This window comes from Acinonyx jubatus, chromosome D1 (assembly GCF_027475565.1).
Source record: "Acinonyx jubatus isolate Ajub_Pintada_27869175 chromosome D1, VMU_Ajub_asm_v1.0, whole genome shotgun sequence".
In the NCBI taxonomy this organism is placed as follows: domain Eukaryota; kingdom Metazoa; phylum Chordata; class Mammalia; order Carnivora; family Felidae; genus Acinonyx; species Acinonyx jubatus.
Window position 1 is genome coordinate 30,119,617 of NC_069390.1, and position 22,164 is coordinate 30,141,780.

At 41.1% G+C, this 22,164-nt stretch overlaps 1 protein-coding gene across 5 annotated transcripts in view; it reads left to right on the forward strand.

The window, feature by feature from the left end:
- Positions 1-22,164, forward strand: part of MPPED2 (metallophosphoesterase domain containing 2) — a 174,525-nt gene that overhangs the window by 78,761 nt on the left and 73,600 nt on the right. For all 5 annotated transcript variants that reach the window (XM_027072949.2, XM_053203349.1, XM_053203350.1 and 2 more), the window contains one exon: positions 7,703-7,928. In XM_027072949.2, the coding sequence (XP_026928750.1) occupies positions 7,703-7,928 (226 nt within the window). The remainder of the gene's footprint in view (positions 1-7,702; positions 7,929-22,164) is intronic.

Below are 22,164 nucleotides of genomic sequence, written 5' to 3' on the forward strand. Positions count from 1 at the left end.
AAATACAATAATAATTTTAAACAGAAAAAAATGCTGCCTTTTATCTACCTTGGTATAGCCTGCTTGGTATAACAAGGTCCTTTTATAACACTGGCATTAGGGAACAGTGTCTTAAAATAGGCCCCTGACACTGCCCCATGCAGGCTGAGGGTTTCAGAAATGTGATTGAGTCGTAATATATCTCTTTTGTTTAGAAACAGTCCCACGATAATAGGTCTGACTGTATATCTGTTTTATTCCTTTTTAATTTCAGTAAATTAGTTTTTTTTCCTAGCACACCGGTGAGGGAAAGTTGGCCCGAAGGCTGTGCCTTGTGAGTTTGATTTTCCTGGGTATCTAGAAGCTATAGCACATTCTCTTCCTGTCTTGTCATCTGTGTGTTTTCTTCTTGCTGCGTAGTAAACTTTATTTCATATGAGCCTTATGCCACACACATTTTTGGTTTCTTTATATATTTTCAAAGTCTATCTTTTAGGGGTTTGGAGGGGAGTGGGCATAGAGATTGGAGGTATTGAAATTTGTCAAATACATATTTGTTACATAACTAGGTTTCTTTTACCCACAAAACCTTGCAAGCCACGTTTGCTTTGGGTTGCTCTCCTTCACAAAGAACTACTGCCATACTCTGGGTTTTTGTTTTCATCGGTTTTAGCAGAAATAAATAGGAGATAGCAGTCCATCAGCCTTGCTCATCAGATCCCTGATAAAAAATGGGACATAGGGAAGGCGCTTTTTGGCATTAGCCAAAACCATTTTGCTTACCCCTATTTTCCATACTTGCCTTTCATAAGGAGTGAAGAACGTGGGGTGGGAGGCCATCTTCTAGCAGGTGGCAGTTAGATTCCCAAGAGAAGTGACTATTCTGGAATTGACTTTGGATTTTGATTTGACTGGAACTTAAGTTTTTTAGTGGAATACATTTTATAGTGATTTGTGGCAGAAAACTAGGTCACAGTTGTATGATACTTAATTTTGAGGGACATTAACTTTTATTGGTGGCGGCGGGAGGGACAAGCTAGCAAGGAGTCTTGTTTAGCCAGAGCAGTGCTGCTATATGTTTATTTTTAAATGGTGATACACACGTGTGCTGGTCCTCACCACTCTCCTTACTTCTACTTAGTCTAAGTCACATTTCTGTTTTACCTCTCCAGCCTCGGTAGGTGTTTGGATTTATTACCTTGGACTTGTATTCTGTCAAAGTCTTATCTCAGTTCTCAGAAGAGAGCCAACACGTTTTTAAATTCTATGACCCTGCATACAGTTGGTTCCCTTCTCCTTCCCAAGGCCATGACCTTCCCTTCCTTGGGTAGGCTCCCAAATTCTTCTGGGAGCTGGTGGGTAAGAAATTATACCCACAGCTGCAGTAGCATGTGGGGAATGCCTTAATTGAGCCAGGATGTGTGTTGTTGCAGTGTGAAGCTGAAACTGCTTCATGACCCCTGGAGGAGAAATCCATGACCCAGCCAGTTTTATTTCGTGATACAAACAGACAGGGCCATACCTGTGTAGAGCTAGAGAAAAGGATCGCCCTATGTGGAGGAATGATATGAGGAGGACTCACATAAGGGGTAGGTCTTGAGCCAAACTTCCTAAGACTTAAAAATGTGGGATCACCTGGAAGAAAAGTAGCACAGGAAGCAGAAGCGCTATTCTTGTCCCACTGGTGCCTCCATCTTCGCCTGTGGTTTTGCTTAGCAGGCGGCAGCACCTCTCTGGCACTCCATTTCTTCATCGGTAACATGGAATTGGATAAACCAGTGGCTTTCTCTTTACTATTTTTAAAGCAGGGATAGCCCTTCACAGGAAATCTTTCCCCAGACTGTAAAGTGAGGGCAAGCATGGCTGCTGTGGTGAGCGCGGGAGCAGGTCTCTCCCTTGTGCCCTGATCTCTCTCCTTATCACCCTGCTCCAGCTGCAGGGAGGCTCACGGAAACGCAGCTCTCAAATCACCAGGTCAGGCTGGCTCTGAAGATCCTGCTGGGTCCCTGTGTTGGGATTCATGGGAGCCACTTTAAGTCACACATTAAATGTCCAAGGTTTGGTAAGGAAGGGAGGCTGACTTTGGCACGGTTCGCTGTGTGTCTGCTTTAAAGTTGTTGTGGATTATCAGACATGCGCATAGCTGAAGATCCTAAAGTTTTCTAGTCATTCTGTTCCCCTCTTTGTACTCCTAGAAGAGTACCCCCAGCTGATTCTATGAAGATACTAGGGATATTCCAGATGAACGTCACTCTTGAGAGATGTTCCCAATCACTGGTTATACTATTCGCTTGGGAATGCAAGACTGATCGTGGCAGAGTTTTTGGGAACCAGTAAATATTAGAAATCATACAGAAGGAGAGAAGCAGTGTGTTCAAGGGACACACTTTGCCGGGTGAGCATCATCTTGACAGAAGCAGCTGGGTTTGCCCTGCATGCAGGTTGAAGGCCTCATAGGTCCACTTGCCATCCCCTCTAGATCCAGATGCCTTCATGACTCTAATAATAACTTTTGTTAACTTGAAGGACACCTTAGACCATGCCAACTTCTGCCTTTGGAAAAGCAAAGTTCTCTTTCCATCTCAGATGCTTTTCCTTGGCAATAGTGACATTGTGCCCTTGTGACCGGGGAGTGATCCGATTTGTGGATAAACTAATATTTTCTTGGATGGCAACTGGGAAGGGTAATCATTGTAATAATTACTGTATCACAGCTTGTATCTATTGAGTCATGACGTGTTAGAAACTGTGCCAGTTCTTTACATGCAGCATCTTGTTTAATGTGCACCAAACCTTGGGGGTGATATTATCATTTCCCCCATTTAGATGTGAGGAAAGTCTAGTTTAAAAATGGTTTGTTGGAGATTTTTTGGCTAGACTGAATTTGGGGGCAGAGAATAGGACACTTCAGGAGGCTTAAACTGAGTAAATTCTGTGTAACCATGTGTCTCTGGAGGACAGTGTGACAGTGGTTTAAACTTTGTCATATCCCAAGATGATAAGCTCAGTTCCTGTAATTCTCCTAAGGAAGCTCCTGGCAAATCATACAGAAGTTCATTCATTCTTCCACTTATTCAGCAAATACTATGTGTTTCCATTTGGAAGGTATTGAACTAGATACTTTGGGTCAAATAAGGAGCCCCAAGCCATGTTCCATGCCATCAAGGACTTCACCACAGTCGAGGGGCAGACAAATCACATGCAAAAAGCAAAACTAAAAAATAAAAATGGACTAAGAAAAATAATTAACATGCACTGATTGCTTATTTCATACCATGCATATGTTTTAGAAAGTTTATCTCACTTTATCTTAAACACAGGGTTTGAAGTGGGCACAGTTATTATCCTCATTTTGCTAACACACTTGAGAGAACATAAGGACTCTGTCCAAGGCCATGCAGCCAATGTGTGGTGAAGCCTTCAGCAGAGTCCCTGCTCTTAACCTCATGCTGCCTCCACCGTTTAAACTTTAATAGTTGAGAAACTGGTCTACAGAGAATAGAAATGTGAGACATACAGTAAGGAAATACTAAATAATATACATAGAAGTAACGGTGAAGAGGGAGAGTCTAATGAGTCCCATAAAAACAAGATGGGAGACAAAGGGAGCTGAGGAAGAAGAGAAGGGAGAGAGGAGATACCAAAGAAAGAGAAGGAGAACCAGGGACTGCAGCAGCTGTTATCAAGAGAATAGAGACTTTGAGGGACAGGGATGTCACTGCAGTGTGGTGTGATCCGTGGAGATGAGAAGTGAGAAAATATCTTGGCTTTGGCTATTAGTAAGTTTTTATTGACATTCTGGGGAAGCTTTGGGAAGAGAATAGAAACAGAAGCCAGATTGCATTTGGTAAATTCTGAGTAACCATACATCTCTAAATTGCTGGTTCTAATAACAGAGGAGACCATCAGGCAACACAAACATGGTAAGTGGGCCAGGTGTGAGAATTCATAGGGAGTGGGAAGGTCCGTGGCCAACTGGAGGTCCGTATTTCCTGGTCTTTTGATTTTCCAAAAGTAGCTAGAAAATCAGAATTTTTTGCATGATACATCTTGACTTCTAAACGTTAGTTCAGGGGTGCCTGGGTGGCTCAGTTTGTTGAGTATCCAACTCCCAACTTTGGCTCAGGTCACGATCTCATGGTTTGTGGGATCGAGCCCCACATCAGGCTCTGTGCTGATAGTGCAGAGCCTGCTTGAGATTCTCTCTCTCCCTCTCTGTCTGCCCCTCCCCTGTTCATGCACACTCGCATGCTTTCTGTCTCTCTTTCTCTCTAGATAAATAAACATTTAAAAAAAGAAATAAACGTTCAGTTAGAAAAACACACACACACAAAAGCATTGAGGGCCCAGTGTAATACATCTTTGGGCTGTATTTGGTCTACCAGCTGCAAGCTGGAATCGTCTTTCCAAAAGTTTAGATGGGAGATGAAGAAGCATCTCAAAGAAGAAGCATGGTTTAGGATTGTATGTGTGTGTGTGTGTGTGTGTGTGTCTGTATTTGTGTGTCAAGGGCTGCTTATTTTTGTTTTCTTGCTTTCTTGTATTCATTTACTTGCTATAGACGTCATTCTGCCATATTTGTGAATTATCTGTATTATGATTAGCTTAGTTTTCTTTAGGTCACCTCTTATTCTATATGTAAAAATAGAAAAATAAAAATAAAGATGAAAAGTAGAAACGAAAAATGAAGCCATGTATCATTACTTGTACTGTTACATTATATTTTTCCAGAATGCATTTTTAAAACCTACTTGACATTTTGTCAAAAGTTCATCCCCATTCCACTTAAAATAATCGCGTATATCGCTAGTAGAACATATACTATGTCTTGGGAAAGATGAATGCTTAGGGTTCGTTAGGTCATTCAAAGCAAGAATTTCTCCATGTTAGAATAACTGTATATGGCCTTGGTTTTTTTTTATTCAGGCAGGTCAACTTCAATGGCTTGATCTGAATAAAATGGATAAAGGCAGGCACCTCTTTGTCTGACAATTTTTCAATGATGCTATTTGAATACCAAGAAGTTTGGAGCTTGACTGCAGAGCCTTCCATATTAATATAGCCTTGGGAAAAAAAAAACCCAAATACCATCAAGTAACAGGAGATTTGTCAGCTGTCCTGGTTACACTTTTCATATAAAACATAAAGGTCGGAAGATTATAGATGAAAGGTCAGTTCAGCTATCTATCTCTATCTCTATCTCTATCTCTATCTCTATATCTATATCTATACCTATCTATAGAGATATACCTATAGAGATAGAGATAGAGATAGATAGATATCAGGCATATATCAGGTATATGTCAGACAAATATCAGGCATATATCAGGTGTATATCTCATAACATAGGTAACAGAGGATGGAAGTTGGAAACTACTATTGAATTCTCAGAAAGAGATGAGTTTGTTGGCAGTGTGTAAATATCATCACTGTTTCTGTGGCTGTTCATTCTGATAGCTACTTCTTTATGCTGAGTCTCCAAAATTTGATGTAAAAGACACCGAAGAGGACTGTCTTCCTGAGGAAGATTTACTTTGCAGCGGTTTTACGTTCTTAAAATAAATGGTTGGAAGGGGGAAATGAACTTCTTTTGCCTTCTCAGTCTCATCCATGCCATTCCCAAACCAAAACTTTAAACTGGAAAAAGCAAGAAGCGAAGCCCTCGTGCAAGGGCAGTGGTGCATAAAGAAAGGTTTACAGTGAGTCCATCATCATGAAAGATTAAAGGGGAACTGGGCAGCTGTAGCGTGACTTGTACAAATAGAGTTGCTCAAAGATTCGTGCAGGTATGACCTGCCTTGATACCCATTACTGTCCAGGAGAATGTTTTAGCCCATTCTGGCTTTGGGAGCACAGGTGATTCTGGGGGTGCAGTATCAGGCCAAAGGGGGTCACAGAGCCATGGGAGTCATGGGGCATCTCACAGATTTCCAGTGTGAGCAGTGTTGGAGATTTACGGCCTGTTGATACATCTTTCAACTGTATTTTAAGTGCAGGGAATTGCGCAGGATATCGTCATTCTGTCCAAGTAGCTTGCAACATACGTCACAGCTCCTTATTGCCTTATGCTAGTGCACATTATAAACGTGCAAAAACATACACCTGAGAGAGGCTTCCTATTTTCTGTGAGCTCTTCAGCACAGCCTTGTGCATAACTGAGGCCAAAGGCATGTCACGTAGCACCGTGCGCTAGTAGTCAAGCATATCCATTGACGCTTGGCCGCGATGTTTGCGGTTTCAGCTTTCTGCGGTGTTATTTTCTGACTGCTTTCATCTCTCTGTTAAGCTTCCCCATTAGACCATGTGCTATGTATGCAGTTTCATTACTGATAGAAACCTAAACATCGAAAGCTAAAGAAAACAGCATTACAAAGCATATTCTGGTGATCTTAAAAATCGTTTCAATGTTGGCAAATATGTTTGCAGCGCGCTGCTGAGATTGCGGACTTCATGGCGTGGTCTCTGCAGTTTGCGTTGCTGAAGTCCATGTAACTATGGCAAAACTTGCCTCCGCCCCCAAAATATAATTTTCTTCCCCACTAAGCTTCATTAATTAAATCATTGACTCTGGCTTGCTGGTAAGGACCAATTCTTACAAGTGTATCCAATTTCCTGCTAGTGGTAACTTTCATTCTTCCTGGAATAGCAGGAAACATTAATTTTGCATTGGACCCAGGAGTCTCAGGAAGCTGGAATTATAGGCACCATTGCCCCACCCTTTTCTCCCCTAAAATAAAATGAAATGAAATAAAATGAGCAGCAGCTCTGCAGTGAGGCTTGAGGGATGGGTAATGACAAAGAAGAGAAAGGGCATTAATTTCAGGATGGGGACAGCTGCCCGGCACTATCTCCCTTTGGATTTTGGTTCTTACAGCATCACGGTGAGTTATTAATATGTATGATCTATACTTTATTCAAACATTATAAATCTATGCAGAAGTCTGGTGTTTGGGTTTTCCTTTATAGCTTTCATTCTTCTTCCCAGAATTATCTCATTTTGATCGGGAAACTTTTGCATAAAAAGCACACACCGAGAACTCACATTTCCATACCATAAATATTAAAAGGGGGTTAAGCTTTACAGTTTCTTCTCCCATCCCAATGGGAGGAAAGTTAGCCTTCTAATCAGGGGGCCATTATTAATGTTCTTTTTATTCACACGCCGAAAGGTAAACTTTAACTGACAATATGAAATTGTACTACATAGTTCCTTTCATTTATGTAAATTGTGGAATGCTTGCCTATGTCATGTCTTTTGTATGATATACTATAAATATACTTTTGAAGGATGTCCTGCAAATCAAGCGGTTATCTGAGCTGTTAAGAACAGTTGGTTGGCTTATTTTTTGAGGACCAACCAAGTCCAGACCTTTGTTAAGGATTGTGATTAAAGTGTTTTTCTCTGGATAATTATTAAGTACGGATTTGTCACAGTGTACATTCATCACAGTGAATCTGTAGCACAGAGAAGAGGGAAATGGAACAAGAAAGCTGAATGTCTTCTTAGTAGCTTTTAAGCTTCTTAGCAGCTTCCTGTCTCCTGTTTATTGTCATTTTTTGCCAGCATAAAGGCGTAGTCATAAATTTTGGTTCCCATGGAAATATAAAGGAATGCGTGAGCTATTTCACTTGGGTGTACTGTCTGCTAATCACCCAGTCTCGGCTGTTGTACTTCGTGATGGGAAATGAACGTGCTAATTGGTACTCTTTTTTCTTATTTCAGGAAACCTGCCATATGAATATAAAATAGTGATTGCTGGGAATCATGAACTGACATTTGATAAAGAATTCATGGCAGACCTTGTTAAACAGGACTACTACCGTTTCCCCTCTGTGTCCAAATTGAAACCAGAGGACTTTGACAACGTTCAGTCCCTCCTGACAAACAGTATTTACTTACAAGACTCGGAGGTAACAGTGAAGGGATTCAGGATATACGGGGCACCTTGGTAAGTGCTCATTCGAACAATCTTCCCCTTCGTTTTTTTAGCTAAGAAATCCTGGTGCAGACTTAGGTGCTTTCAATGCAAAGGATAAGAGCGGAAAGAAACCTTATTGCTGCAGTTCGAACATGACACGTATTCCAGCACTGCTGGAAAGAGTATCTCTTGTTTTTGTGATGCAGATTTCTTTAGGCAAGATCAGTAGAAGTGGGGCTTTGGTAGGTGTGTATATGTTTATGGGACTGAGGCTGCGTGTGTGTCTGTGGGACACAGGAAGATTTGGGGGAAGGTCACTGTGTTACTCTTCATGCAGATGCATCTACTCTGAACATTCCATCAGCCTTAGGTAACTCATTTCCCTCTCACTTCATACTGGACGCATTCATAAAATATCTTGCTTAGATTAGGGTTTCTAAAATCTTGCTACACATCAGAACCACCTGACCAACTCGGAAGAAATACGGATTTTGAAGCCATACCCCCAGAGACTCTGATTCTCTTTCCTGAGGTAGAGCCCAGCAATTTGTATTTTTAAAGCTTCCCAGACGAGACTGACGTGCAGACAGTTTGAAAGTTGTAGGTTGAGAGCTCAGCGCTAGAATGCTCAGCACTGAGCGCTAGACAGGTTGAAACAGGTGCATATTCTTTGGGGCCAGACAGGAGGCATTTTGATCTTGTCTCCGTCATTTGTCAGTTGTGTGGTTTTGAAGAAGTTAATTCATGGAGGTGAGCCTCCATTTCTGCATCTCAAGACAGTGGACATAGTACCTACTTTAGAGGGTTATGAGGATTAAATTAGGTGGCGTTTGTAATGGATATGGAAAAATGCCTGGTCATTTGCCAAGGATAATGATTATCATTTTCTGGCCTTGGTTCTCCCACTGAGTATTTATGTGAACTTGAACAAGTCACTTAGCCTCCAAACCAGTTTCTTTATCTTGAAAATGGGAGTGTTAGACTAGAAGATCAACATCAGGGGAGTCTTGGATTTTTATTTATTTATATATCTAGTTTTTGAGAGCTCCGTATGTATATAGAGCAGAAAAACTAACCTTTACCCATCCAACTTGGAGAAGTATCCCAGCCCTGCCCTAGGATTTGCGGCTAAGACTGCAAGAGGACAAACAGCGTGACTTCCCTTTGGCCATCTCACTTGCCAGTTTGGTTCGTTCTCTGTAGAATAGAAAGTTGAGATATATTCTCAATAGTGGACAATTTTTTTTTCCCTAGCTTTACTAGGTGGTATCCAGAAGGGCTGTTGAGTGAACACAGGAACTATATTTTATTTTAAAATCCACCTGGCAATGCTTGTGAACTCTTACTTGAGTCCTTGCTACATGCCAGGCATTGTTCTAAGTCCTTTTTTGTCTTTTATATCCTTTTCTTCTAAATGCCTTTAAGACATGGACGCTGTTGTGATTCTCATTTGGCAGGGGAAAAAAACTCAGGCACAGAAAGGTTGAGTAACCGCGCAGGGATCACACAGATAGTTAGTGGTAGCTTCCTAATTTTGAGTCTGACTGTGGGGTGCATGGTATGCCTGAGGTGGTGGTGGTGGTGTGGCCACTGCAGTGGTTATATCCAGCTGTATTAGTGTATATCAGTTAATGTTTGTTATACGTGAGAAGGTGGTAAAGGGCAGGAGAACAAACTGTAGAAATTGGTCCTATCAAACTATGGTAATCTGAAAACTGGTCTCAGGTAACATAGGGTGTCCATATTAGCATTTCTGAGCAAAGGGCAGGAGAGGGAGTTTTTCCAGCCTCATAGCTCACGTCCTAATGACTATGCAGTAGTTGAGGAATGACCTTTGATTGACAGAGAAGCACTACATGGAGTTAAGGTCAGTTTTTTCGCACCTGAAGATAATTTTTGAAAAATTTTCGAAGGCATAGAACGTGGAAGGCCGTTCCCGAACAAGCCGGACTTTCAGAGATCTCCAGATTGATAGTTCCTTGGAATGATGATAACAAATAAACTAACTCCATTATCTGAACAGATGCAGTTCTGTTGAGGATAGGGTTTAGCTAACCCAGTTGACGGCTGTGATGAACGAGGGAGTGACTTTGGATCCATAGGCAGATCTTGCAGCATCTCAAGGAAAAGCAAAACAAAACAAAATAAAACAAACAAACAAACAACAACAACAAAAAAACCCACATAGTAACTCAAATCTGTGATATGATGGAGGCATAATCCTTTTCTGATGGCACAAACTTCAGACGTTTATATCTGAGCTGAATTGGTGTCATTCAAAAATTGTTTATTTTAATATTGGAGAGGGTAGTTAATCAAGAAAATAGGCAGGATGAGCCCTCTGAAATGTTATCCTGGAGTTGTCTTTATACATAATTTGTTGGGATTTCCAGAAAGTTTAATCTATCACCTGCCTAGCATTTCCTTGCAATGAGGGAGATATGTGTCACCCATAGGAATTGCTGGTACTTTGACTTGTAACTAAGAATACAGAGGTTGATGAAAAGCAAATTTTATTTTCAATATGTATTTTGGAGCTGTCAGTCATTTGGATCCCACTGTGAAGGTATTTTGTTAAAATTAATATTCCCAGGACTGCTGATAATCTGGACACTGATTTAGGAATCCCTGCATTGGCCTTTCTGTGCCGAAAACACAGATATTCCTAGTTCTATCACTTATTCAGCCCTGGCACCCTAGGTGAATTTCTGAACATCTCTCGGCCCCCGTTTTCTCATCTTTAAAGTGGGAGATGTCAGCATTACTTCTTTCATACAGTTGCTATGAGGATCAGTGAGTTAATAGTGCACCCACAGCACCCAAAGATTTCCTGGCATAGAGTAAGCACTTAATAAATGTGAGCTAGTACTCATAGGGGGGCTGGTCTTTCAAGTTTACTTCATACTTTTGTCCATCGTCATATGAAGATTGTTACACCAGGAGTCAGATGGGGTGGGTTCTAGCATTAGGTCAGCCTCTGCTGATTGGCACTAGGCAAATCACTGAACGTCTGGTTTTGTAAAACAGGGCCAACAAGGTCGCCCTATTTTCTCTCAGGCACCACTCCCTTAAATGGTCACCAAAGTTAGAATTTTCAAAGAGTATCCATATTTTCAGGAATGCTTGATTATTTTAATATCTTGTACACTTTTTAACCTCTTTCACTATTAAGAATTTGACTTACAGAGGCGCCTGGGTGGCTCGGTCAGTTAAGTGTCTGACTTTGGCCCAGGTCGTGATCTCATGGTTCATGAGTTCAAGCCCTACATTGGGCTGTCTGCTGTCAGCACAGAGCCTGCTTTGGATCACTCTGTCTCCCTCTCTATGTTCTTCCCCCCCCCCCCAAATAATAAATAAACATTAAAAATAAAGAATTTCAGTAGAAGCAAAGTTTAGGGGGATTTATACCAGAGCTACCACTTTTCTTCCTTCAGAAGTTAGGATTTCCCATCCCTGAGATTCACTAGTAGGTGAATGTCTGCTTAGTACCCATTAGTTATTCCAACCCCAAAATAACGTAAAGTGGTTTAAGTTTGATTTCCATGCTTGATTTCCAATGAATTTTGATATGATTAGTGGTCTCAATTTCAAAACAATCAGAATAACATCCGTGATCCCAAGGATTTCCATTCTGTCACCGGTTTCTCAAAGGTGATTGCCATCCAACCAGGAAGATAGCTACAACTCACGTATTTAAAAAATGTGGATTGTGACTCGTGTTCAGTACAGAAAAGAAATATCAGTCCACATTAATTACAGTGTTTTAACTTGTAGCACAGTTGAAAGCTTCCTAAAGAGGGATAATTAAAGCAATGTCTTTAAATTTACAATTTAGCAGGAATTTGTACGTGGAGACTAATTTACAACACTTTAAAGGATTCATATGTGTTTGCAATAGGAGTGCACCGTGGTACTTCTCAGATCCCCAAGGGAGAGGATCTGATGTGGTTAGATGGGTCTGGGAAAATTCAGTGGCCTTCCTATACTGAAGAAGGTGTAAGTGGGCTACCTTGTCCTGGAAGAGAGGTGATCCCTTGGAAGGAGGTCAAGAGCTGACTGGTGCCAGGCAGCACCCCTGCCTCATGAGACTTCATGGCAGATTTTGTGGTTTCTGTGTGTATTCCTTCACCATCTTGTTCTTCTACGAATCTTGAAGAAAGGAATCAGCCATGATGTATTACCTTCCTTGGGAGTAACAGTTCAGTCACAGCTTTTCTTAACGTCTCCTGTATTGCTTTTCTCTCATTCTTTGGGGGAGGAGAAGAGGGTCTTGTGTTGCCAGACAGGATTTTAGTCCCATGATGGGAAAGCTTGTGGATTTCTCATATCCATCGCATTGCTTCTCTGCCACCACAAGGGTTCCTGATTTCCTCTTTGTGATCACTCTCAGTTCTGTCTTTTCCAAAGGCTGAGTATGGTTTGAAAGAGGAGATGATATTTTAATCTGTGGTCTGTCCAGGGTAGAGGGGAGGTAGAATTTTGAAATCATCTTTGTATTTTTGGTTATTGGATCTAGAGCCAGCATCTTAGCACAAGTAGGTTTCAGTAAACTCATTTGTGGGACCAACCCCTTCTTTTTTTTTTTTTTTTTTGTCGGGGGATGAGGTGGGGGGGAGGCATGGGAGGGGTTTCAATTTCTCTTTTGATACTAAGATGCCGTGTAGAAAAAAATCGAGGTACTAATTGATCCAGAGCCAAGCTGCCAAAAGTAAAAAGTCCATATTGCTCCGACCCGAGCAGAGCAGTTGTATTGTTCAGCAGTGGCTTCACCTTGTTCCTCCCTTGAACAGAAATGCAGGGCTGGTCTCCCGTGGCTTTTAATGAATATGAGCAGGGCTTCCCAATGTCCAGGAATTTGATCTCTATGCTGACCAAGGGGTCAGGAACAAAGAACGCACTTTTTCATGTTAGAGTACACCCAGGTGTAATTTGTCAGATTTAGTAACTGTGGAGGAAGTGCCTTAACTTCTCCAGCAGGAAAATTAGATGGGGCCTAGACAGTGTAATTCTAAAATGGCTACAGTACCAAGAGAAAGCCCATTGAGTTGCATCTGCAAAGGAAGCCTGAGTGGGATTTTTTTTGTTGTTTTTTTTTTCCCTCCTCCCTTCCCCTCATTTAGGATCACAAACATGTTGAGTTCATTCATTCATTCATTTAGATGTAATTTTCTCAGCATTTTTAAAAGTGGGAGTTAAGTGTTGATTCCACTCTCTGCAGCATTTATAATTGTGTTTGCACAGAAATAGCTACAAGGTTGCTCACGTTTCCTTGTTCTGATCAGTGCAATAGTACTTTATGTTTACCCTGTCAGAAAAGCTTCAGATGTTTTTATTTCCAATTATGACTTTTGTAATGCATCATGTATTTTGCTGACAGTCTTCAAGTTCTTGAAATAGCGAACAAATTAACAGCAGATACTGAGTGAGAGGATTAGGAAACCAATTGGCAACTCATATGATAGAATTCAGATATGGGGATGGGTGGAATGGGCTCATTTATTTTATTTTCACAGTCATACTTTGTAATTAACTTGGGCCAAAAAAAAAAAAAAAAAGGAAGAAAAGAAAGAAACACTCCACGTTCAGCAGGAAAGTCTTTTCACGCTAAAGAACAGGACTATACCAACAATCTTGGTTCCTACCATCATCTCAGGGACTCCAGCTTTGATTCAGGACGGTTCAGAAAGGTATTGGCATGGAAAAAGGCCTGTGTGTGTGTTAAACAAATATGCACTCTGCTTTTACATGACTCTGTTTAAAGGCCCAGGCTAACATTTCATTTTTCTTGGCACAGAGCCCGCAGACTCTCCCATATGAAACCAATGGGTGTTCTGCCCTGATCTAGAGTTACAGGCTCTGTTTACATTTTTGCTTGTTCCAGAATGCAGCTGACTGCTCTTAAAGCCGCGCGGGATCAGATTCACTTCTGGTTTAACAACTGCCCTGTTTATTTGAAAAAGGAGAAAGCAAAACTGATCACTTTGCTTTCTACCTCCCATTCATAGCCATAGCAGTAAATACCATTTCCAAAGCCGGGTTGTGTAAAGCTTCTGATGTTAGATCCACTCATACCTCCTCCCCACCCCTATCCCCCTCCCCACTCCATCCAAACCCTTGAAGCCCGCCCTGGTGCCTTCATCTGATGTATTGGTGGTGATTGTGTAGAAGAATGTGGAGGGATGTATGGAAGTGTTCATGTGCATTCAGTTACTCTTAGTATCAGCTATTGGCATAAACTGAATTTTTGCTTGTACATCCTGAGAGACAACTTCAATTAGCAAACAAGAGTAATAAATAAACTTACACTGAAATGGTTATTTCACTCCGAGCACTGTCACCTGCATTGTCTCATTTGGGCTTCCCAACGATCCAAAATAATTAAAATTTAAGTTAAAAAAATAATTTTAAGTAGTTGAAATAGGCAGAGTCATGTTAATAATAGTAATTAATAATAGCCAGCATTTCCAAGCGCCCGTATGTCTGGTGCTGCTCAGTATTGCCTCCTTTGACTGAGGCGGCCAAGATAGCGTTTTTGACAGACAAGGTGACTTCTGGGGGCACAAGGACTAGAGTCCAGCACTCCTGTGCTGAGCTGTGTATACTAAAGCAAGATACCCTAGTAACCACGTGTCCTGCTCCTTGACCTGAGGCAATTCAGGAAAGGGCCACTTGGAAGACTTAGCTCTTTTTTTTTTTTTTTAATGTTTATTTTATTTTTGAGAGAGACAGAGACAGAAGTGCGAGCAGGGGAGGACAGAGAGAGAGAGAGAGAGAGAGACACAGCATCCGAAACAGGCTCTGGGCCCTGAGCTGTCAGCACAGAGCCCAATGCAGGGCTCTAACCCATGAACCATGAGATCGTGACCTGAGCTGAAGTCGGACGTTCAACCGACTGAGCCATCCAGGCGTCCCTAGCTGTTTCTGTCTAGTTGCAAAAGAGGCACACAGAAATCCAGGCCTGTACTCGTCAGGAGCTCTTAGGATTCCAGGTAAGGTGCTCATAGGGGGAAAATAGGGATATTGAGAGAACAAAGAAACGATCAGGTTGTTGTTTTTTTTTTGTTTGTTTGTTTTTTTCACGATATGCTCCAGAGCCTAGAGTTTTCTGTGAATAGTCTGTGTCTCAGTGTGCCAGAAGACATGGATCACCTCCTTCTTGTCCTCTTGCTCCATAGAGACAACTTATGATTCCTTTGCACACACATCAGCAGGGGCATGTATTGGATGTCTCTGGTGTTTTCCATCCAAGGCACCAGGTCACAGCTGAGAAAGACAGCAGGTCCTGGACATATGCACCAAGAAGGAAGTGCTGGCAGGTGCCCCTGCTGACGTCAGGCCTGGCATGGGTCCACACACCATGCTCCAGGGAAGACCTGGCCCTTAACACTGAGACCCAGCCGGCTGGCCGCTGGACGTTCTTTCATTTTCTCATGTTACACTAACAGGCTCCTTTTTAACCCATAGTTGCTGCTGGTGGATGGAAGGAGATTATACAGTGGCTCTCAGCTCTGTGAGGGCAGGGACCCTGTCAGCCTTGTTCTCTGCATACCCCAGGCTAAGCCAGTGCCTGGCACATGGTGGGTGGTGTGCCCGTATCAGCTGAATGAATGAATGAATGAATGAGGGTGGTAGTGGTGGTGATAGAGCTGTGTCTGTGGCGGATGGACTGAAGCTCTACACAGATGAGTCATGAGTTGCACGGGAAAGGATATTTCCAATATGAGATCAAGCCTGGCCATGGATTTACAAGGAGGACTTAGAGATGGTGAACAAAATAGAACCAAACGAAGCACTAAACTATGTTTGTGAGCTTTGTGAGCATTCTAGGTCCATCCTGAACATCCGTAAATACAGAGAGTATAACATCTCTCCGGGTGAGCATGGTTCAATAAAAAGTTGGGGGATGGGAGTAGTCGGACAAACTTAACATGAAGTCAATGAGAATTTTCAAAGGAAGTCTCCGACAATATTTTGAGATTCCTGTCAGTTTCTTTACGTTCAGATACCTTATCTCTGTGCTAAGAGCAACTACAGAAGTTTCTGTTAGATTTGGACACTGTGTCTTCAAGCTGTAGTAAAAGTAGTCAGTGTAAAGCATGAATTTGGTAAGAAGCTAGACCAGCTGTGTACTTAGAGAGGTCTTTGGACATCAGAAACCAGTTATCAGATATGTGGTATTCTCTTTTCTTAATGGTCAAATTCCCAATGGTTGAATTTTTAGAGTCGAATTAGTCATGCGGATTCTGTATCATTTATTTTTAAGCTCTTTTACCAACACGGATTTCTGATTTTATACTCTGAACTGTTAAGTGTAATGTGAATTTCTCCTGGTAGTACCAGAGAGTGAGTGCACTGGGGTCCCGTAGACAGTCTTGACCCAAATTTGCCTGGTTCCAGTCACTGCTGCTGCCCTGCCGTCCACAGTGCCCTTCTACCCTATAGAGCCGATGTGTTCACTAATAAGTCCAGGTAACTACCCAGGTTCATTTAATCCTCCAGACGATCAGTGAAGAAGGTGAAATGTGCTTTGGAGTGCACAGTTCAGAAGTTGCCACTTCCACTAAGTGCTCCCCTTTGGCCAGGTTCCACATCCGCCCAGACTTCCTTCCTTTTTGCCCTTCCAAGGAGTCTGCATGCTGCCAAAGTTGTTTCCCAATAGAGGCATGATAATCAAAGCCATGCTGTGTTCTGTGCTCCACAGGGGAGAAGCCCTCTGACCTTCTACGCTGCTCAGTAAGAAGCAGTCAAGGCACAATGTCACGCACCTCCTAATGATTCACCTATAAGCTCGTGGGAGCTTACGGGGGACAGGCCAAACCATGTTGTGCCCAGGGACAGCCCTCTGACAGTGAAGGCTTTGTTTGAAACTGGGCTGAGCACTTCTTGCTGATTCTCTTTTCCCTTAAACCATCCATTCCTCAGGTTAACAAACTTCTTGCAGGGCGTCCCCAGCAGGAAAATGTACCCTGAAATGTCTGAGCCCTAGGCAGGACATAGCATAAACACCTGCACGCCTGTTATCCCTTCTGAAGGGAGAAGCAGTGACGAATAGAGGCCATGGGTTTGGCCTTTAGAAACAGCTATCCCCAGTGAACTCGAGTCTCAGTTTCATCATTTAGGAATCATTTACTTTGTTAAGCAAGTTATTTCATCTCCCTGAGCCATAGTTTCACCTATGAAACTATATAGTTTCCATTGGGTATGCAAATAGTAATAACTACTACTTAAGAAGCATCACTCACGTACAGGCACCTTCTATAACATTGTTTTTAAGTGTCACACCAACCGTATAAAGAAAGTAAAATTACCCCCTTTTGGGAGATTATAAAATTGAAGGTTAGAGAAGTTAACTCACCCAGGGACACTCATTTCCTAAGTAGCAGAACTGGACATCAACCCCAAAGCCTTTATTCTTTTCACTACTCTATATATTTTTATGGGATTCAAATGTGATCATGTAGGTTAAGTTCTTGGCACTCAGTAACTATTATCTTCTTCCCTGAAAGGTAACAATTGTGTAGTTTTGCAGTGGCTGCTATGTTTGTTTATTTGGTTTTTGGTTTGTTTGCTTTGTGTTTGTTCTGTTTTGTTTTCTTTTTTATGCTGGTATATCAGAGGAAAAGGGGCAGAAATGAAGAGGAAACTTAGTCTAGGAAAATGATTCCCCTTGTTTGTGTGTGTGGGAAAGAGAGAAAGAGAATTTTAAAAGCAAATATTGTGCAGTTGTGCACAGCAAGTTGCTTGTGATCTGGAGTAGTGGAAACCATTTAGGAAAGGAACCCCATATATTGGCTGCATTTGGTCAAAAGACATGGAAGACTGAATAGATGTCTGATAAATGAAGACATATGTGGCATTTTTAAGGTCACTTACATGAAGTATCATTTGAAATGTATGAGTAATGCTTGGTAGTGCATTTTCACCCAGGAAAAATAAAGGTAATCTTGGATGGGGACTATAAATTGAATGTGGAATGTTCCATGAGGGCTGCTTAAACAGGAAGCTAATGGCAAATTTGAAAGCCTCTGGGTTCTCAGAATGTGTGTGCATTCTGTAGAAAGTAGAAAAGATGAGTTACAAATCTGCATTAATCCAGGAAAGGATGTAGAAAGACGGTTTTGCTCAAACATAAGGAAAGATTAGCTTGGGTAAAGTATAAATGCAGTTACTACAACTAATAACATCCAAGTATGAAATTTGCTGCCAAAAATGAAAAGGCAACAAAGAGAAGCACCTTGCACATAAAGACAAATTAGAGGAAGTAGTTAAGAACCAGCCGGAGTAAGATTCTTCCCAAGATAAAATTTTCTAAGACAGCATATGAAGGTGCTGGTGATATTATTGGGTAATTTACATACGTTCAGTTCTGATGTCTGGTATGGTGGGTTTAGAATAGATCCCATCCCCCCTGCTCCCCCTAAAAAAGTAATGCTAACATTTCATGTGAGTCTATAGTAAATAAACATTGAAGGCTAAATAAAACCAATGCCGTTTATAAAGGAAGAAAAAAGTCAGAGTTGACAGCCTGACTTTCCCTTCTTTCCTAAAACTGGTTAGGCACTTCTTTTACATATTATGTACAGAATGATTGTTTATAAAACTAAGTGCCTCCGATGCCTGCCTGGCTTAATAACTATAGATCACGGATTTTTCTCCCTACATTGCAAGCTACAGATGTATTGAAATTGTGGGACATCTCAATCATAATACAGGATCCACGAAGATGTACTGACTTTCCAGGCCATAGGAGGCTTCACGATCAATGGAAAGTAGCTTGGAGTACCATGGTTCTAGAAAGAGGACTACTAAAGACAGAAACTAGGAAAAAACTCTTTATTGTCTTAATGATTTAAAAGTCCAACCCCATGTCACTAGCCATAGTTGGGGGTCTCTATTTTTACTGTAAATCAGGTATCAATAGAAAAAAACTTTCTTGCTTTGATCTTTACAGAATAAGAGTTGCTAGACTAAAACCTAATCAGAAATTGTTGATGGGGCGCCTGGGTGGCTCAGTTTGGTTAAGCGTCTGACTTTGGCTCTGGTCATGATCTCACAGTTCCTGAGTCCAAGCCCCGTGTTGGGCTCTGGGCTGACAGCTCAGAGCCTGGAACCTGCTTCAGATTCTGTGTCCCCTCTCTGCCCCATCCCTGAGCATATGCACTCGCGCTCGCTCTCTCAGAAATAAACATTAAAATTTTTTTTTAATTAAAAAAAGAAATTGTTGGTGGCAAAACTAGTTGGAAACACGCTGTTGGCTTGTTATTAGCCACTTTCCTGCTCTCTTTCTTCTTTTCCTTCGGTGTCACGTCAAAACAAAAAATTGTAGAAAGTAAATTTGTTCAAGAGACTCAGTTTGTGGGGTCTGCTTTCATATTATTTAAATAAATGAACTCGTAGGAAGCATTTGAGAATGAGGATTTTAGGGTATTCTTATGATGCCTCTGTTACTAAACATTCCTTAATCCTTACAGTTTTTTCAGATGCAACCGCAAAGAACTTCCTTTTCTTAACCCAGATTCAGCCTCTCCCTGAAAAAGATACGATTTTGTAAGGACAAGTATTTACCTGTAGGTCCAGCAGAATGAGTAGGAGAATGGAAAACATAAGTTTGTGTATATAATACTGGCCCTGACGTTTGTGCTTTTAGACAGCTCTTACCAGAGGCGAATTCTGTGTGGCCTGTATGGTGTCTTCGGAGACTGGCCGGTGAAAGGCAAGGGAATTTTCAGGGTATTGAGTGCCTTCCCACGTTCAAATACATTGTATGTGCTGTTCAGGATTACAATTAAAGGGAAAGTCTGGTACTAAGGAAGGTTTTGTTTTTTTAATTTATTTGCTATAAGAATTACCTTCTGGAGAGTTCCAAGTCTCCTGAAAAGCCAGAGAGAAACACAATCACTTCTTTGGAAATTTTGAAGTTTGGCTTGCCCATAAACCACAGGCTTAACTGTGCTCTAAAGTCAGTTCTGAGATGTTGTAATTGTTGATATTTATCATTTTCATTATAAATGCATTTTAACTTTGCTGATTGTTGCCGTGAGCAGAACAATTGGATTATTGATAAAAGAGGATACAAATATGCCACAGAAAATCCATTCTCTTTGTCCATTGACTCACATACTCTTCTAAATGAGACCAAAAAAGCTTGGTCTCCAAAAAAACAAAAAATAAAAAAAATAAGATGAAGGGAAAATAGTTGCTGCAGAAAACCATTAAGGAGAGAAATCATGCTAAAAGTGGACATCCCAATTCCTAAAGATTGTTTCTCAAGGTGTGTAAACTGCCTTCAGCTTATCAGATCTCAAGTCGATGAAGATTTTACAATTCCACTAAAAATTCATACATTCACCTGGTTTTAGTCATTCAGGAATTAGCACCAGTCGTCAGAGAGCAATGGTATGTTTTTCTTCTTATGCTTAGCACTAAGCGTTTCAAAAGCCCATATCCCCACCAAAAATATACAGAAGGATCATAACATTATAGAGAATGCATATAAATATATAGAGAAAATGAAAACTGAGAGGTAATATACCACAAATATCACAGCAATTTTTCTTTTATGAGTGTTCCTTTTTTTTTTTTTCCCTTTTTCCTTTCACTCTACTTTCCTGGGATTTTGTATATTCTTAGAGTGGGGAAGTTTTATTTTTACAGTCAGGAAAAAAGGCCCCATTGTCTAGTTGTAAAATGTGTGTCTAGGGGTAATTTGGAAATTGACTCTATTATTCTGACTTTATGCTGTTGTGAATATAGTTCTTGTATACTTGTGGGCCTGCATTTATGCACACACTTCACAGACTACCTGTGTGTCAGGCCATTGCAAAAGATGGACAAGTGGAAAAGCGTCTGTCCTGATCAACTAGTGCTGTGGATTGGTGGGAAGATTCCCTGAAAGCACCATGATTCTTGCATCATTTGCAAAGAAATTTTGTTTCCTCCTTTAAATCAGATCCCCAAAGAAAGTGAAGGTGGAACCTACCTGGCTCACTTGGTGCTGGGGTGACCAAGAGAACTCACATCTCTTTGGTGCTGCATTTTGATTCCTCCCTGAATGTGACACCCTGGGGTTTGGGTCAGTAAATCTGGCTTTAGGGGAGATGACTGGAGTGGAGGAAAGTCTGGTGTCTACCTTTGCTTATTTGTATTCCAGTGCTGTAAGCTCCCCTCCTCTCCTCTTCTGTGTCTTTGTTCTATTAATCTGCAAAACAGGGCTCGGCTTGTGATTAGTCCTTGGAGCTTGTTTCTATTAATCAGACTGCAAAACAGGTTGACTTGGATGCTTTTGTTCCAGAGCTTAATGCCTTCTCCTTGTCAGGCTGTGGTTCAGCCTGCTTGGTTTGCCTTAACTGGGACCAGGCGGTGAAATTTGGTTTTTATATGCTGACTGTATTGTCAAGAAAGAAAACACTATTTGAAAAAAGAAAACAAGAAAATGCCAATGTAGAAATGTAGAGCTATGTTTTAGGAAGAGGAAAAGTTTATAGAAAATATAACTTCTATAACCCGGTTGTGTTGTATGATAAACTAGTGCAGTTGACCGGAACGGGAAAATAAGGCATTATTCACATTATGTAGTCTACAAGTATGGTGTTGAGCAAAGGTTGCCTATTAATAATAATTTTATGTGTATTTGTAATGTAATTCTCTTTTGATACTTAAAGCCGGAATATCATCCTTTTAGCTACAGTATTGGGCAATTATAAGAAGATTCAACACAGTCTTGTGAATTTCTTTACTTTTCACCCTCCCTTGTGCTGAATGACCTTGCCATAGATTAAAATTATTCTACCTGTTAGGTAAGGAAAACGCAGTATCTCAATTTTCTTATCTTCATTATCAAGGGATGTGCACTGACCTAACCGTGGAGATAGAGTGGGGGTTAACTGAGTGATGATTATAAATTGCTTCGTAAAGTGCTCATTATCACCATTTTAAAAATTCTGCTAACTCTAATGTGCGAAGGACAGAATCGCTGGAAAAGAATTTTAATGCATAGCTTTCCCCAGTGACAGCGACGCTGTGGGAAAACCAGTTTTTTTTTTTTATCTGAAGTTGTCTTTTACATCTCCAAAAATTTCTGCTAAATTTCAGCATTCATTACTTGTGAAATAATTTCCCGCCCTCACGCCCCCCCTCCTCCTGAAGAAAGAAAGAGGGAAGAAAGAAAGAAGAAAGAAAGAAAGAAAGAAAGAAAGAAAGAAAGAAAGAAAGAAGAAAGAAAGCTGTTGAAGTACAAGCAAGGAGCAAACTGTCAGAGTCCCAAATT